A 15,786-nucleotide genomic window follows, 5' to 3' on the forward strand; every position below is an offset into this window, starting at 1 on the left:
ATTATAATTGACGTTACCTCTACGCTCTATTATTTTTCCAGATTTCCAGACAAAACTGTTATTAGGTACATGGATACTGGCGTAAATTTTGTCTCCTGTCTTAAATTCTTTTTCAATAACACCGTGTTTCTTATAATATTGTTTTTTCATGCGTTTTCATGGGATGTTGAAGGTGGATGGAGAAGATCTATAAAAGCTCTGCTGGTGATTTATTATTGTTGCAGTATCGATTTGTGGAACGGTAACATTGAAGAAATGTTTGCAAGTTATATTACCCTCCTCATGTAGTTTTTTTTAACGCTCTTTTGAATGTGTCCACGAATCTTTCAGCTTTCCCATTTGACATCGGGTAATATGGACTGGAGAAAAGTTGTTGAATACCTCTGGATGTAGTGAATTCTTGAAACTGTTGAATTGAGTTCCGTTATCGGAAACAATTGTGCGCGGTAGCCTATATCTGGAGAATATTTCATTTAAAATGTCTATTTTCTGCTGAGCGGTTATAGACTTAGTTGGAACTCTTTCAGGCCATTTGGAAAAGGCGTTGACCACAACTAAGAAATAATGTCCTTAAATTGGGCCAGCGTAATCTACATGAATGCGCTCCCATGCGTTTTCAGGTGTAGGCCAAGGACTAAGCCAAGTTTTCGTTGGCATTTTTGCTACTGAGGCACATTAACCTCATCAATTCCAGGTCAAAATACATAACTGCGAGCAATAGATTTTGTTCGTTCAATTCCTGGATGTCCCTTGTAAAGATCTTTTAGGAGACGTTTGCGATAAACTTTGGGAACAACTACACGTTCTCCTACCATGATACTCCCATCAATGGCACTAATTGTATTGAGGCAATGATAAATTCGTTTAAATCAGTGTTTTGCTTATTTATAAGCCGTGATAACACATCGTCGTACCCAAAGCAGCTGGTAGATTCAAAACTGATTTCGAAATCGTATGCTAATAGTTTGGTTGCCCATCTCTGAAGGCGGTTGGCTTGATGTGCACTTATACCATTTTTTTCCAAAAATAGCTATGAGAGGTTTATGGTCCGTTTTTAAATTAAACTCCCTGCCAAAAATCATTTTATGGCATTTTGTTGTTGCAAAAATAAGAGCCAGTGCTTCTTTCTCTATTTGGCTGTATGATTTTTCCCCTGCCGTGAGCGATAAGTCTGACATTATGATTTCCTTCAGTTTCATGAAACTATTGCGACGTTTGGCATTCCATTCCCAAGGAATATTTGCTTTTAACAGTACGTCAAGCGGACTTCGGTGCTTGTGCATCTGACTTACGAATTTTCCATAAAAGTTGATTGCATGTTGTATATTGCTTCAGCTCGAACTGGGTTTGGTTTTAATCCATCTTTATTGATTTTGTAGCCCAAATAAACTATTTCGTGTGTTGAAAAGTTGTATTTTTCGAATTTCGATGCGCTTTAGGACCTCATATATGTTTGTATCATGTTCTTCCTGATTTTTTCCATACACAAATATATCATCTATATACGCTGTGCCCTGTAACCCTGCAAGCATTGTGTCCATGTTCTGTTGGAATATTGTGAGAAATATTTTAACACCAAACACCATCCGATTATACCGGTATAATCCCATGTATGTGTTTATAGTCAATAGATGTTTTGATTGTTCATTCACTTCTAATTGAAGAAACGCATCAGCCAAATCAATGTGGCTAAATGCATTTGCCATTTTTGAAAAAATGTCATTTGGGCGCGGTAATGGATATTGGTTCATTTATAATGCGTCATTAAGGCCGATTGAGAAGTCAGCACATAAGCGAATGCGTCCATGAGTTTTTCTTATGACAACTATTGGTGCTGCCCAATCCGTATTAACTGGAGAAATTATACCTTTATCTTGGAGCCGCCTGTGTAATTCATCTTCTACGAGAACAGCATATGCAACCGGCCGAGGAGGACGAAACACTGGTTGTTTATCTGGTTTCACAACCAGATTTGCTAATGTTTTATTGCACAGACCCATTTTTCCATCAAAAAGGCCTGAAAAATTCTTTTTAAGATTCAAGAAATTATTATTGCTTTTACATATACTTTCCTGATTGATTTTAACTGATTTACAAATGGTGTTAATTGGTATGTCACTTAAATGCAAGGCGTTTATCCAATATATACCAAGTACATTTAAATTTTTAATTGATGTGACATAACTTTTTGTGACAATATCATTGTTCATAAAATTTACATTGCAGTTGAATTGCCCTATTAGTGGCAAATTTCCTGTAGCACTACGAGCACAGAATTGCACTTTTTGCAATTCGTGTATGCGAAGTTTGTTGAAAACTTCTTCTGTAATAATTGTTATGTCCGAGCAAGTTGTAATTTTACATCGATTGCATTGATTTTATTTGTGGCGAATTTCCTCAATGAACTATTTATTGTGTTACATATGAAAATACTTCTTGCTTCGGGACCAGAGTTGTATGATGAGTCGGAGTGTTTTCTATTATTTTTCCTTTTGAAGCAAAAACCCTCTTTGTGTCCCAGTTTATTGAATTCTTCACACTTATGATTTTTATACCCTACATCACTATAGTGGGGAGGGTATTATGCGTTTGTGCTAATGTTTGTAACACCCAAAAATATTGGTTCTAGACCCACCTTAAAGAATGCCAATCGGCTCAGAATGACTTTCTAATCGATTTAGCTATGTCCGTCTGTCTGTCTGTGTGTCCATGTAAACCTTGTGCGCACGCTACATGTCGCAATCATCAAGATAATTTTGATGAAATTTGGCACATATTCTTTTCTTGGTTCAAGGACGAACACTATTGAAAATGTTTGTAAACGGTCTATTATTTCTCCTAGCCCCCATACAACCGTACCACCCAAATCGGGTCTTTAGGCTCATAATTACGTTAAATGTTCTATTATGTCAACAAAAATCTGCAAAACTTAGTTTTATAGAACGATAAATGACACGAATAATTTTTATATTGATCGGGCCTCATTTGACCCTAGCACCCATACAAACTCCCCTTCTGATCCAAATATTTTAATAATTTTCACGCAATTATAGCAGTTACAGTTTATTTTCAACTTAGCACTAATTCTATATTTTAAAGGCACTAAACTGGTGTAGGGTATCATATTGTCGGTCACTCCCGACTACACTTCTTCTAATCTTATTCAAAGCGTTTTGTTATTTATTAAAAATTTAATAATTACAAATTTTATTATTTATTTGGTAGGTGGATAAATGCACTAGGAGAGAAGAAACAAGACAAAGTGATAATTTAAATTTACTAAAGGAAGTAAGCAGAAAATGTAATATTTCCAAAACAACAGATTTAAAATTTCAATCACGACAGGAATACAGCAACATCAAAAATATTGAATCAAAAAATGAGCCAAAAATAGAAGGTATGTACGTAAAGTTATTCTCTTTATATAGACATCTAAAGCATATATTTATGTACCCTTCACTCACTTTTACGTGAATGCTATATACTAGGGTGGTTGAAAAATATGTTTTTCGATCGTATCAATTTCTAATAATAAAGTGATGTTGTAATTTAACGTCAAATGGACGATTGTTAAATTTTATTAAATTACGTTGATGAAAAAAAAAATAATAGAAATGACCTTATTTTGTGATGGTAATTAAATTTTCTCATATACTACTTGTTATAATTTGATGACTTCTATGTTATGATATATAGATATTATTTGATAAATTTTATTTATTTGATAAAAATAGCAAAGATTCAGAGTTAAATACTTTTTATTTAAGATACAAATCATAAAATAAAATACAATTAATATAATTGTAGGGCTTATTGCAGTAACTCCATAGCCACCCACCATCACAATTTGATTTTATAAGCTTTTTGATTTGCTAGAAACCATATCTATTGTCCCTAAAAGGATTTTTAGCATTATATGGTGATTTGGCGATATAAGGGTCATGTTTTTTTCTATTTAAACTATTTGTAAGAAATTTTATTTTATTAACTCGATATGCCACATATATTTTTTCCGCTTTATAAGAAAGTCCTTTATAATGATGAAGTTAAAAGCGAAATTGATAACATTTTATGTTGTTGTGATAAAACAAGATAAGACAAGTATTATAACACTATGAAAAAATAAGTAAGAGTTCTTTATTCGGCTGTGCCGAATCTTATATACCCTTCACCATGGTGTGTTAAAAAAAATCGGTATCAAAAACTCTTCTTTCTAATCACTAACTTCGGGCTGAACATACTTAATTTCATATATCTAGATTCAATATTATAGAAAATTCAAAAAGTACTTTAAAAACCCAAAAACATACCAAGAAGTTCACGTTTTCCGGTTCTCACCTAATTCCAACTCTACATACTTAATTTCATGTTTCTAGGTTCAATATTAAAGGAAATTCAAAAAGTACCGTTTGCAGAACGAAAAATTACCAATTACCGGACTCTACATACTTAATTCCATGTTTCTAAGTTCATAATTATGAAAAACTTAAAAAGTACCTTTTGAAAAAGATAAAAGGTACCAAAAAGTTCACTTTTTCCGGTTCTCACATAATTCCGACTCTACATACTTAATTTTATGTTTCTGGGTTCATTATTATAGAATATTCAAAAAGTACCTTTTGAAAAACGAAAAAGTACCAAAAAATTCTATTTTATGTGTTCTCACCTAATTCCGAATCTACATACATAATTTTATGTTCCTAGGTTCAATATTATAGAAAATTCAAAAAGTACCTTTTGAACAACGAAAAAGTACCAAAAAGTTCCCTTTTATGGGTTCTCACCTAATTCAGACACCACATACTTCATATTTCTAGGTTCAATATTATAGAAAATTTAAAAAACAGGAAAGTACCAAGAAGTTCCCTTTTATGGCTTCTAACTTAAGCCAGGCTTCACATACTTAATTTCATGTTTCTAGCCAATAACAATACACTAGTGCTGCTCTCGCACTGCTACTCTTGCTCTGCTGCTCTCGCTCTGCCTTGTTTTTATAAACAGAGTACAATAACAAAATTTACCGTATGATTATGTATTATGTTTGTGTTTTTTGCAATTGCTGATTCTTCACGAAAGCATGTCTAACAGCATTATTGAATATTCGGATCTCGCCGATATCTGGGGTCCTCTAAACCCTTCTATACCCTTCACCTTCTCACGAAGGTGAAGGGTATAATTATATTTGCCAAAATCTCGAGAGATATCATTTTTATACCCTTCATTATATATAAGTTTGTCATTCCGTTTGTAATTTCTATAATATAATTTTCCGACCCTATAAAGTATATATTATATTCTGGATCCTTATAGATAGCGGAGTCGATTAAGCCATGTCCGCCTGTCTGTCTGTTGAAATCAGTTTTTAGAGGACCCCAGATATCGGCGAGATCCGAATCTTCAATAATTCTATTACACATGCTTTCGAGAAGATCGCTATTTAAAATCAGCGAAATCGGTCGGTAAATAACGGAGATATGAGCAAAAATCCGAGATAACCTCTGAAATTTCATCAAAAATTTCAACAACAACATTGTATATAGAAAAAGATGTATACGTGTGTGTAGATGTATTTGGTTTTATTCAGCTGTGTATACAAAAAATACAAATACAATACAAAAAATACACAGCAAAAAATATGATTTGCATTTTTTGTTAAAATAAAATAATTTTCCCTTTTTTTGCAAATATATTTTTTAATGAATAGAAAAAACATTTAAAACGTTTTCAATTATATAAGAGTAGATTCTGAGTTATTGTACAATAATTTTTATGCGAAGTTTACAATTTAAACTAACACAAACTTTTTCCAAGTGATTTTTAAAACAATTTTTTTACGATAAACAAAAACAAAATCTACGTCTCGTCAATGTTTACCAGCAATGAATACGAAAGTATTGTTGTTTTACTCTTGCTTGTATACTGTTAAGAACAACAACAACGTATTGCTAGTGTTAAGCGCATATAAGTGTATAGAAAACACACTGTCTATAGCTAAGCGCATTTACAAAAACAAAAGAGTACCAAGCGCATAGGTCTTGGGCACCCTTGGTTTGGATGCTGTTGGCGTCATTGCGTTGTTATTTTTGTTTTTCTGTGTTTTTCGTTATGTATGTTTAGACGTCTGTTGGTTTAAGGGCCCTTCAGACGATAACACTTTACGTACGACAAGTCTAATGAAAAAATAAAATGAAATTTCATCCGTACAACAAAAAAGAGAATAAAAGTCGTATGATTTATATATTTTGTGTTTACACGATTGGTATAAAACAATAAAAAAGTAAGATGGAAAAAGCTGTTTTACCTTTTTATATTTGTTTACATAAAAATACATCCCTGATCTAATGCGAGCTGCTTGGTTTTTGAATCATTTCAAAAAATGAAGAGAGCCATACGACTGTCAAATTTTCCATCTGTATTCTCTCTCAATGTGTGATGGTTTCATTACATATTGCTTTTAGACGATCCCACCCGTGTTATTCTACACAAAATTTTGACAGATCATATTACCTGTGTGATCGTGTAAAGCCTGCTTTAGATGCCTTGTGTATTTTGTGTTTTATTTCGTTTAGCGTATTGTTGTTGTTCTTTTTGTTTAGCTTTTGATTTAATAATAATGTAGTCGGAAAAAATTTAAAATTTATAAAAGAAGGGTATATAAGATACTTGTTTTATTAATGCTTTCGACAAATTGGAGAAAATAATAACTGAATATCCAGTTCTCAGATACTTTGATTAAAAAAAAACAACAACTCATAACCGAAGTTAGTTTGAATGCTATTGGTATTCTCAGCCACCGGAAAGAGACGGCAACTGTTATCAACAGGAGGAACGACAGAATCACATAGGAATTTTAGATACCATAGTTAATAGATTCAAAATTTAATTAATTGTAACCAATAATAAGATCAAAGAGATGGAGAATGTACAAACTTGTTCTCAGCTATGGTCAACAGAATTTTAGATACCATAGTTAATAGATTCAAAATTTAATTAATTGTAACCAATAATAAGATCAAAGAGATGGAGAATGTACAAACTTCTTCTCAGCTATGGTCAACAGCAGTTTCAAATCTTCAATTTCAGTTTTTTTTAAAACTTTGTTAAACAGATTTCAAAATCTTTTATAGACAATAAATAAAGCTATTAAATGGTAAGAAAATTAAATCAATATTTCCTACAGATTAGCTGTACCTGTGATTTGAACTCGGAGGATTTCGGGAAAATCGCGTTTTTGTAATATTTTAGAGAATATGTATTAATTCATTACTGTGGTACATTTAAATAAAGTATTTCCAAGTATAATAGTCTAGATAATATAAAATATATACACGAAGTTTTATTAAAATAGGACATTCATAAGTTCAAAGGTAAAATATTGCAATATTTGGGAATTCTCAGTGTACCATATCGAAATAAAATTTATTTGTAGGCGATATTTACCAAAAATTTCAGTTCGATGTTTAAAATAGAGTAAAAGAAAGCTAAATTAATGCTTTGGGGGACTTGGGAGCAATTTAACAACAAAGTTCAAAAATTCGAAAAATGACTATCTATTTGAATAATGTTCTATATAATTAGAGGAATAACAGATATAAAACAAACAAGTAAGAGTGCTATATTCGGCTGTGCCGAATCTTATATACCCTTCACCATAGTGTATTTTAAACATAATTGATCTTACAGTCTAGTTAATAAAAACATTAAAAAAATTTGAGTCGATTTAAGCCGAATGATTCGGCGGCGGCTCAAGCAACTAAATATAGGCTAAGCTCCGACCCGAAGCCGGTCGACTTCGACCTCTGATTCATTGCTGGTAAACATTGAAGAGACGTAGATTTTGTTTTTGTTTATCGTAAAAAAAATTGTTTTAAAAAGCACTTGGAAAAATTTTGTGTTAGTTTAAAATTTCAAACTTACATTATTCGCATAAAAATTATTGTACAATAACTCACAATCTACTCTCATATAATTGAAAACGTTTTAAATACTTTTTCCTATTCATTAAAAAATATATTTGCAAAACAAAAGGGAAAATTATTTTATTTTAACAAAAAATGCAAATCATATTTTTTTTTTGCTGTGTATTTTTTGTATGTTTGGATTCCAAACATACAAAAAAATACACAGCTGAATAAAACCAAATACATCAACACACACGTGTACATCTTTTTCTATATTCAGTGTTGTTGTTGCTTTTATAACAATTTTTTGATGAAATGTTCAGATGTCTCGGATTTTTGCTCATATCTCCGTTATTTACCGACCGATTTTGCTGATTTTAAATAGCGATCTTCTCGAAAGCATGTCTAATAGAATTATTGAAGATTCGGATCTCGCCGATATCTGGGGTCCTCTAAAAACTGATTTCAACAGACAGACAGACGGACAGACAGACGGACATGGCTTAATCGACTCCGCTATCTATAAGGATCCAGAATATATATACTTTATAGAGTCGGAAAATTATATTATAGAAATTACAAACGGAATGACAAACTTATATATACCCTTCTCACGAAGGTGAAGGGTATAAAAATTATATATTAAGTAAAAAAAAATGTACTGTAACCCTTTTTGACTATGAAGTTAACTTGATGTGTGCATTTTTAAATGAACTCCGCCATTAAATATGTCCCATGTATTTTAAAGGCTTAATTTCACTTTTATAGCTGATATATTTCGACATGAAACTCTGAAAATACTTTGTTTAAAATGAGCAACAGTAATGAGTTAATACGTATTCAATAAATTTTAAAAAAAATGCGGTTTTCCCAATTTTGTAGGACATAGTTTAACAAGCCATAGAACAATTCCAGATGTCCTTCATACAAGAACACTAGTGTTCATACCATCATAAGATGGATATACAGTAGGACCTTGATTATCCGTGATTCGATTATCCGGCAACATCAATTATCCGTGATGGAAAAATACATTTTTTTGCATCGACTTAATTTTTATTTGGATTGACTTAAATTTTTTAGCATCGTTTAACCGTGATTTTTTTGACAATTATGAACTATTAGAACAAATCAAAAAGGGGAATTCCCGTAAAACGAAAATACAAAATTGTAAAATAAGAGACAAACAACATTAAACGATTATTTTTAGAAAGTATATAACATGAAATCCTTATCTACTGTTTACTGTTTTCTGACAATTTTTTTTCTATATTTTTGAATCATTTATGAATATAAAGTGCTTGAATTATTTCATTTTTATATAAATATGTAGATATTCATTTATTAATTAATAAAAACACCTATTAAAAAAGTCGAAAAAGTTGGCACTCAATTAACCGGGAAAATCGATTATACAGAATGCTTCCGGTCCCAACCATCACGGAAAATCAAGGTCCGACTGTAATTACTGACGATGAGACTTATGGACAAATACACAATAGCCATAGAAGGGAAACAGGACATACTGGCATAAATGAAAACTACGAAGGATTGAGGAGATTGGTAGCTATCCTAATTTGAAAATTTTAGTTCAGAAATATGTTGATAATTGTGTGTAATCCTCTTAAAAGAAAATAATTCATATGGATGCATATACAAACTATAATTCTATTTTTTAACATTTGAAGGGCTTTTTGCAGTAATTTGATAAGTCACAAAAATAAAATTTTGAGTAAATCACATTAAATTAAAAAAAAAAAAATCAAAAAAAATTTCGTTTTTTTATATTTGTTCTTTAAATACGAGTAATTTTCATATAAGGACGATAACTATTGGATGCCAATAGATGTACATTAAAAATAAAGTGGACATCTCGGATTAAGCAAAAAATTGTGGCTTATCAAGTTATTGCTTAACAATAATTGAATATTTTTTATTAAACAAAACACAAGTTCTAGTATATTTTCAAAGTGGCAAAAACAAAAAATTATTAATTTTACACAAAAAAAATTGAAAACGCGATTCAATTACGGAATGCATCCAGTTGGGTAAACAAATATTTACATTTCAGCCTATGAAAATATTCAAGTACTGAGTGATATTTTTTTATTGGAAATTACAAGAAATATTTCTAATTAAAATAATATTATATTAACAAACAATTTTATTGGAAAATATAAAAAATATTAAAATAACAAGTAATTATTTCAAATAAAATATTGGTTGGAAATAAAATTATAATTCAATAAATTTTTATTTGATTTGATAATTATCGTGATTAAAACTTCTTATATATCCAATTAATATTTTTATTGTTTTAGTAAATAAATTAATTACTTTTTGCAAAAAAAGAGTAATATGGATTTTACTTGATTTAAATATTTTACTCAGTTTTACCCCCATAAAAATACTTGTTTTTTTTTATTATTTAATACAAACAAGTAAGAGTGTTATATTCGGCTATGCCGAATCTTTTATACCCACCATCAAATCACTGCCATATAAATGAACTTTGATATTTTGAATTCACCCTGAGAACATCAGGGTAACATTTGAAGGAGGTCCATTAATGGACCTCTTGACAGTGCTAATTTTTATAGGGAGTAGGGTTATTTATACATACATATATGGACCAATTCTCATAAAAGTCTGTAGGAAGATTTCAGTTCCTTATTTGTTTAGACCGATCTCCGTGAAATTTTGTAGAACGATCTTGTTCCTACAGGTCATGTTTATATCGAATTTCATCGCTTTACACGTTTTTTTAGCCCAGTAATTAATTTTTTGATGGGGACATTATATGGGAGTAGGTCAATTAAGGCGCGATCCAAATAAAATTAAGTTAAGAGTTTTTGACTAGCAATGAACTTAATTAAGTCGAATTTTATTACTATATTCGTATTTTTAAGCCAGTAACGGGCCTTAAGGTATGTTTCTGATAGGGACCTTATGTTGGGGGTAGGGTCAATTAAGGCCTGTTCCACATAAAATTTGGTAAAGAGATTTTGGTTTGTGAAAAACTTACTTCTGTAAAATTTCATCGCTATACTCGTATTTTTAAGGCAGTAATGAGCGTTGAAGTATTTTTATGGAGGGGACCTTATATGGGGGGTAGGGTCTATTATAGACCGATCCACATACAATTTGGTGGAAAGGTTTTGGTACCTAAGATACATGATTCCTAAGATATATGTCAAATTTCTTACGCCCATAATTAACGTTAAAGTCGTTTTTAGAAGGGGGCCTTATATGGGGGGGTAGGGTCAATTATGGCCCGATCCACATAAAATCTGGTAAATTTTGACTTGTATAAATCTTACTTCTGTGTAATTTCATTGCTATAATCCTATTTTTAAGCCAATAATGAGCATTAAAGAAATTTTATGGGGGTAGGGTCAACTATGGACCGATCCACATAAAATTTGGTAGAGAGATATTGCCTAGTATAAAACTTATTTCTGGGCGTTAAAGCCATTTTCAGAAGGGGACCTTATAGGAGGAGTAGGGTCAATTATGCACCGATCCAAATAAAATTTAGTAGAGAGGTCTTGACACTTATTTATATCAAATTTCATCGCTATATTCGTTTGTTTAAGCCAGTAATGAGCGTTAAAGTCATTTTCTGAAGGGGACATTATATGGGGGGTAGGGTCAATTATGGACCGATCCACATAAAATTTAGTAGAGAGGTTTTGGCTAGTAAGAAACTTACTTACGTCAAATTTCATCGCTATACTTGTAATTTTAAGAGAGTAATGAGCGTTAAAGTCATTTTCTGAAGGGGACGTTATATGGGGGTAGGGTCAATTATGGACCGATATACATAAAATTTGGTTGAGAGATATTGGCTTGTATGAAACTTATGTGTGTCGAATTTCATCGCTATATTCCCATTTTTAAGCCAGTAATCAGCTAATAAATCATTTTCTAAAAGGGACCTTATATGGCGGGTAGGGCCAATTATGGTCCTATGTCCTACGTCAAAAAACTGACCTATGCGAAATTTTGTGATATTTGCTTCATAAACAACAATTTGTGAATATTTGAAGCTATTTTTACAATATTCCGGGGGGTACATTTGTATGGGGGCTATGTGAAATAGTTGACCGATTTTACCCATTTTCAATGCCAAACATTTCTGATCTATAAAATATATTTTGGGATAATTTCATCTCAATATCTCTTATTTTGTGGACGATATCGTGCCAACAACAGACAGACGGACAGACATGACTAGATCGTCTTAGAATCGTCTTAGAACAAGTAGCAAGAACAGAATATCATAAATTCTACGAAAAGAAATTCTCCATATTATTATAAACAAAATAAAATATAAACAAGTAAGAGTTCTATATTCGGCTGTGCCATGGTGTGTTAAAATAAAGTCGGTATCAAAAACTCTTCTTTCAAATCACTTACTTCGGGCGGAACATACTTAATTTCAAAAGTACTTTAAAAAAACCAAAAAATACACCAAGAAGTTCATGTTTTCCGATTCTCATCTAATTACGACTCTACAAACTTAATTTCATGTTTCTAGGTTCAATATTATAGAAAATTCAAAAAGTACCTTTTGCAGAACGAAAAAGTACCAAGAAATTCCCATCGATTTGTTCTCATCTAATCCGGTCTCTACATACTTAATTCCATATTTCTAAGTTCATTATTATGGAAAACCCAAAAAGTACCTTTTGAAAAAGTAAAAAATACCAAAAAGATCACTTTTTCTGAAAAAGTACCTTTTGAAAAACGAAAAAGTACCAAAAAATTATATTTTATGTGTTCTCGCCTAATTCCGAATCTACATACTTAATTTTATGTTCCTAGGTTCAATATTATATAATATTCAAAAAGTACCTTTTGAAAAATTAAAAAAGTGCCAAAAAGTTCCCTTTTATGGGTTCTCACCTAATTCAGACACCACATACTTAACTTCATATTTTTAGAAAATTTAAAAAACGGGAAAGTACCAAAAAGTTCCCTTTTATGGCTTCTAACTTAAGCCAGTCTTCACATACTTAATTTCATGTTTCTAGCCAATAACAACACACTAGTGCTGCTCTCGCACTGCTACTCTTGCTCTGCTGCTCTCGCTCTGCCTTGTTTTTATAAACAGAGTACAATAACAAAATTTACAGTATGATTATGTATTTTGTTTTTTGAATTTTCTGTTTGAGCATGAATAAAAAAATCTCAGTTTTTGGTGAAATTTTCAGAGGTTGTATCGGATTTTTGGTCATATCTCCGTTATTTCTGGACGATTTTGCTGATTTTAAATAGCAAACTTCCCGAAAGCATGTCTAACAGCATTATTGAAGATTCGGATCTCTCCGATATCTGGGGTCCTCTAAAAACTGATTTCAACAAACATACAGACAGACAATCAGACGGACAGACGGACATGGTTTAATCGACTCCGCTATCTATAAGAATCCAGAATATATATACTTTATAGGGTCGGAAAATTATATTATAGAAATTACAAACGGAATAACAAACTTTATATACCCTTCTCACGAAGGTGAAGGGTATAATAAACATAAATATTAATGAGAACATTTTCTTAATAGAGGATGGTAAGCAATATTTTATCACTAACCCTCCCACCATGCTGATTTCATATCAAAGTCAGCCCAAAATACTATATCACCTAGTATATTTTCATGCTCAGACATCACCTTTCGTAATTAGTACGCAAAATTATTTAAAATTTCATGATTATTCAACAACAAATTTATTAAACAGAAATATGAAAACAAATTAAAACAAGATTATGTTCAAAATTGGATAATATAATGAAATTTGACAAAATATGGTCACCTTATCAAAATGTGACATTTATGTTATATTAAAGAAAATGTTTTGTAAAATATAATTTCACATTAAGAAATTTATATTAATACCTTTATTCTATAACTTAATCGTTCGTTTATAAACATTTTGTGTAAATTGTTGTGTTTTTTAACATAAAAGTAACAAAACAGTAACAAAACAAAATGAAAATTTCAACAATAGTTTTTTTGTAGTGATAGTTGTTTTTTTCTGTTTCTTTAAATTGCAGAATAAAAGATATTTATGGAAATTCAAATACTTGGGGTTAATACAGGGAAAATAGGCGAAACAGGAGTTCTTTTACACACAATTGGAAATACAAGAGATATTTTGCATTAATCTGCATCTACTCCTAAAAAAGTTGAAAAATTCGCATATCTCACAACCTGCATTTGAAAATTTTTTATGGACAATTTTAACATCCATATAAATACATATATAAATGAGCAGAATTTTGCGAGTAATTCCAACTCACCGTTAGAATTCGATTATTTGCGAAATTATTACAGCTTAACACCTCAAGCATAATAACTACAACATCCATGTGTAGAAACAATTACAAATAATTTTGCATATTTTTTTTTACATTTATTTGCAGTTTTTTATATGTTTTCCCCAAATAGCTAAAAAATTAACAAAAAATAATTATAAGAATTTTGACAAACAATTTTTGTTAACGTATGAAATAAAATTTAAAATATATTACCACATCAAACGTTTTCTATATTTCGAACAAATTATTATTTTCAGTTGTTCTAAACTTAAAAAATAGTTCATCTGGTAAAATGAAATGATTATCTAATTCACAAATCAATTTTAAAACTGTTATTATTATAGAATATAAAATATTCATGTTAACGCTTTTGTTTCTGTACATTTACAGAAAAGAAAAGAAAAAGAAAAAAATTATAAAATAAGGGTATAAAATTACTTAAGTATAGGTAATATATGTTTAATTAAGTTAAGTTTATTATATTTCTTGTTACTTACAGTTACACTTGCTACTTCTTATCCACAGGCGCCGGAAGATATAAAGCTCGAGTTTTAACAATTTTTTAATTAAAAGTTTTACATTAACTAATTAAACATATCCTCGATAATCTATCAATGACAATATTAACTAAATTGAAGTTATATGTTATTTTAGGTGACCATAACAATTCAACAAAATTAAGATAAATTAATTAAGTATTTTCGATAATTTAGTTCGGTTAAATTAAGGTTATTACGTTAAATATAATATGTAATTAAATTAAGAAGATAAATATGAAATTAAATTAAACAGATAAATGAATTTAAGTTAAAATATAAAAAAATATAGGCTTATTCGATCGCCGTTGTTTAAAACTTCTTGCTACTTAACAAGATTTTATCAAAGTAGGGATATTTGACAAAGAAAAGAACGTTGTCAAAATTTGATTTCGTAAACGCGATATGAATATGATTTATTAACCAAAAAGATGATGGTCACTCCAAATTTTGAAGTTTTGGAATAATTGGATTAAAAAAAGGTTTTATTTTTTTATGGTAATTTGTATCTATGAAATATCCTGTTCTAAATGTTTGATTCAGTTGTGCAAAAATTGTTGTTGTAAATGTTGTATACAATCTTTGTTGCACTTCTATTATATTTCTATTCAATCAATTATCTCAGCAAAATCTAAATAACCAATATCCGACAATCTAAAAGAAATGATCAATTCAATACAAAATTACCTAATGTCTGTCTTACCGTTTAATTCAATTACATAAATATTATTCTTCGTTATAAAAAAATTCCACAAATTCTATATTTATCAAATTTTGATAACTATTTTAAAACTATATTTCAAGTTGAAATATAGTTTTGAAATAGATAGATAACATATAACTTGAAATTTTCAACTAAATTTTTTTTGAAAATTAAAATTTTATTTTTACATTTTTAAAGTTAAAATCATAGAGAAACATAGAGGGGAAACCTGTCAATATTTTTTTGAAAACATAAAGTAGGCTGTTCACACATATGGGTACTGTGTATTCAACATACCACCTGTTAGATTTCCCCACAGTC

At 30.3% G+C, this 15,786-nt stretch overlaps 1 protein-coding gene across 3 annotated transcripts in view; it reads left to right on the forward strand.

Moving 5' to 3' along the window:
- The window catches only part of LOC111679324 (probable serine/threonine-protein kinase DDB_G0282963), a 342,621-nt gene that overhangs the window by 77,742 nt on the left and 249,093 nt on the right, over positions 1-15,786 (forward strand). For all 3 annotated transcript variants that reach the window (XM_046953880.1, XM_046953879.1, XM_046953878.1), the window contains one exon: positions 3,226-3,397. In XM_046953880.1, coding sequence (XP_046809836.1) covers positions 3,226-3,397 — 172 coding nt within the window. The remainder of the gene's footprint in view (positions 1-3,225; positions 3,398-15,786) is intronic.

This window comes from Lucilia cuprina, chromosome 6 (genome assembly GCF_022045245.1).
Source record: "Lucilia cuprina isolate Lc7/37 chromosome 6, ASM2204524v1, whole genome shotgun sequence".
NCBI lineage: Eukaryota > Metazoa > Arthropoda > Insecta > Diptera > Calliphoridae > Lucilia > Lucilia cuprina.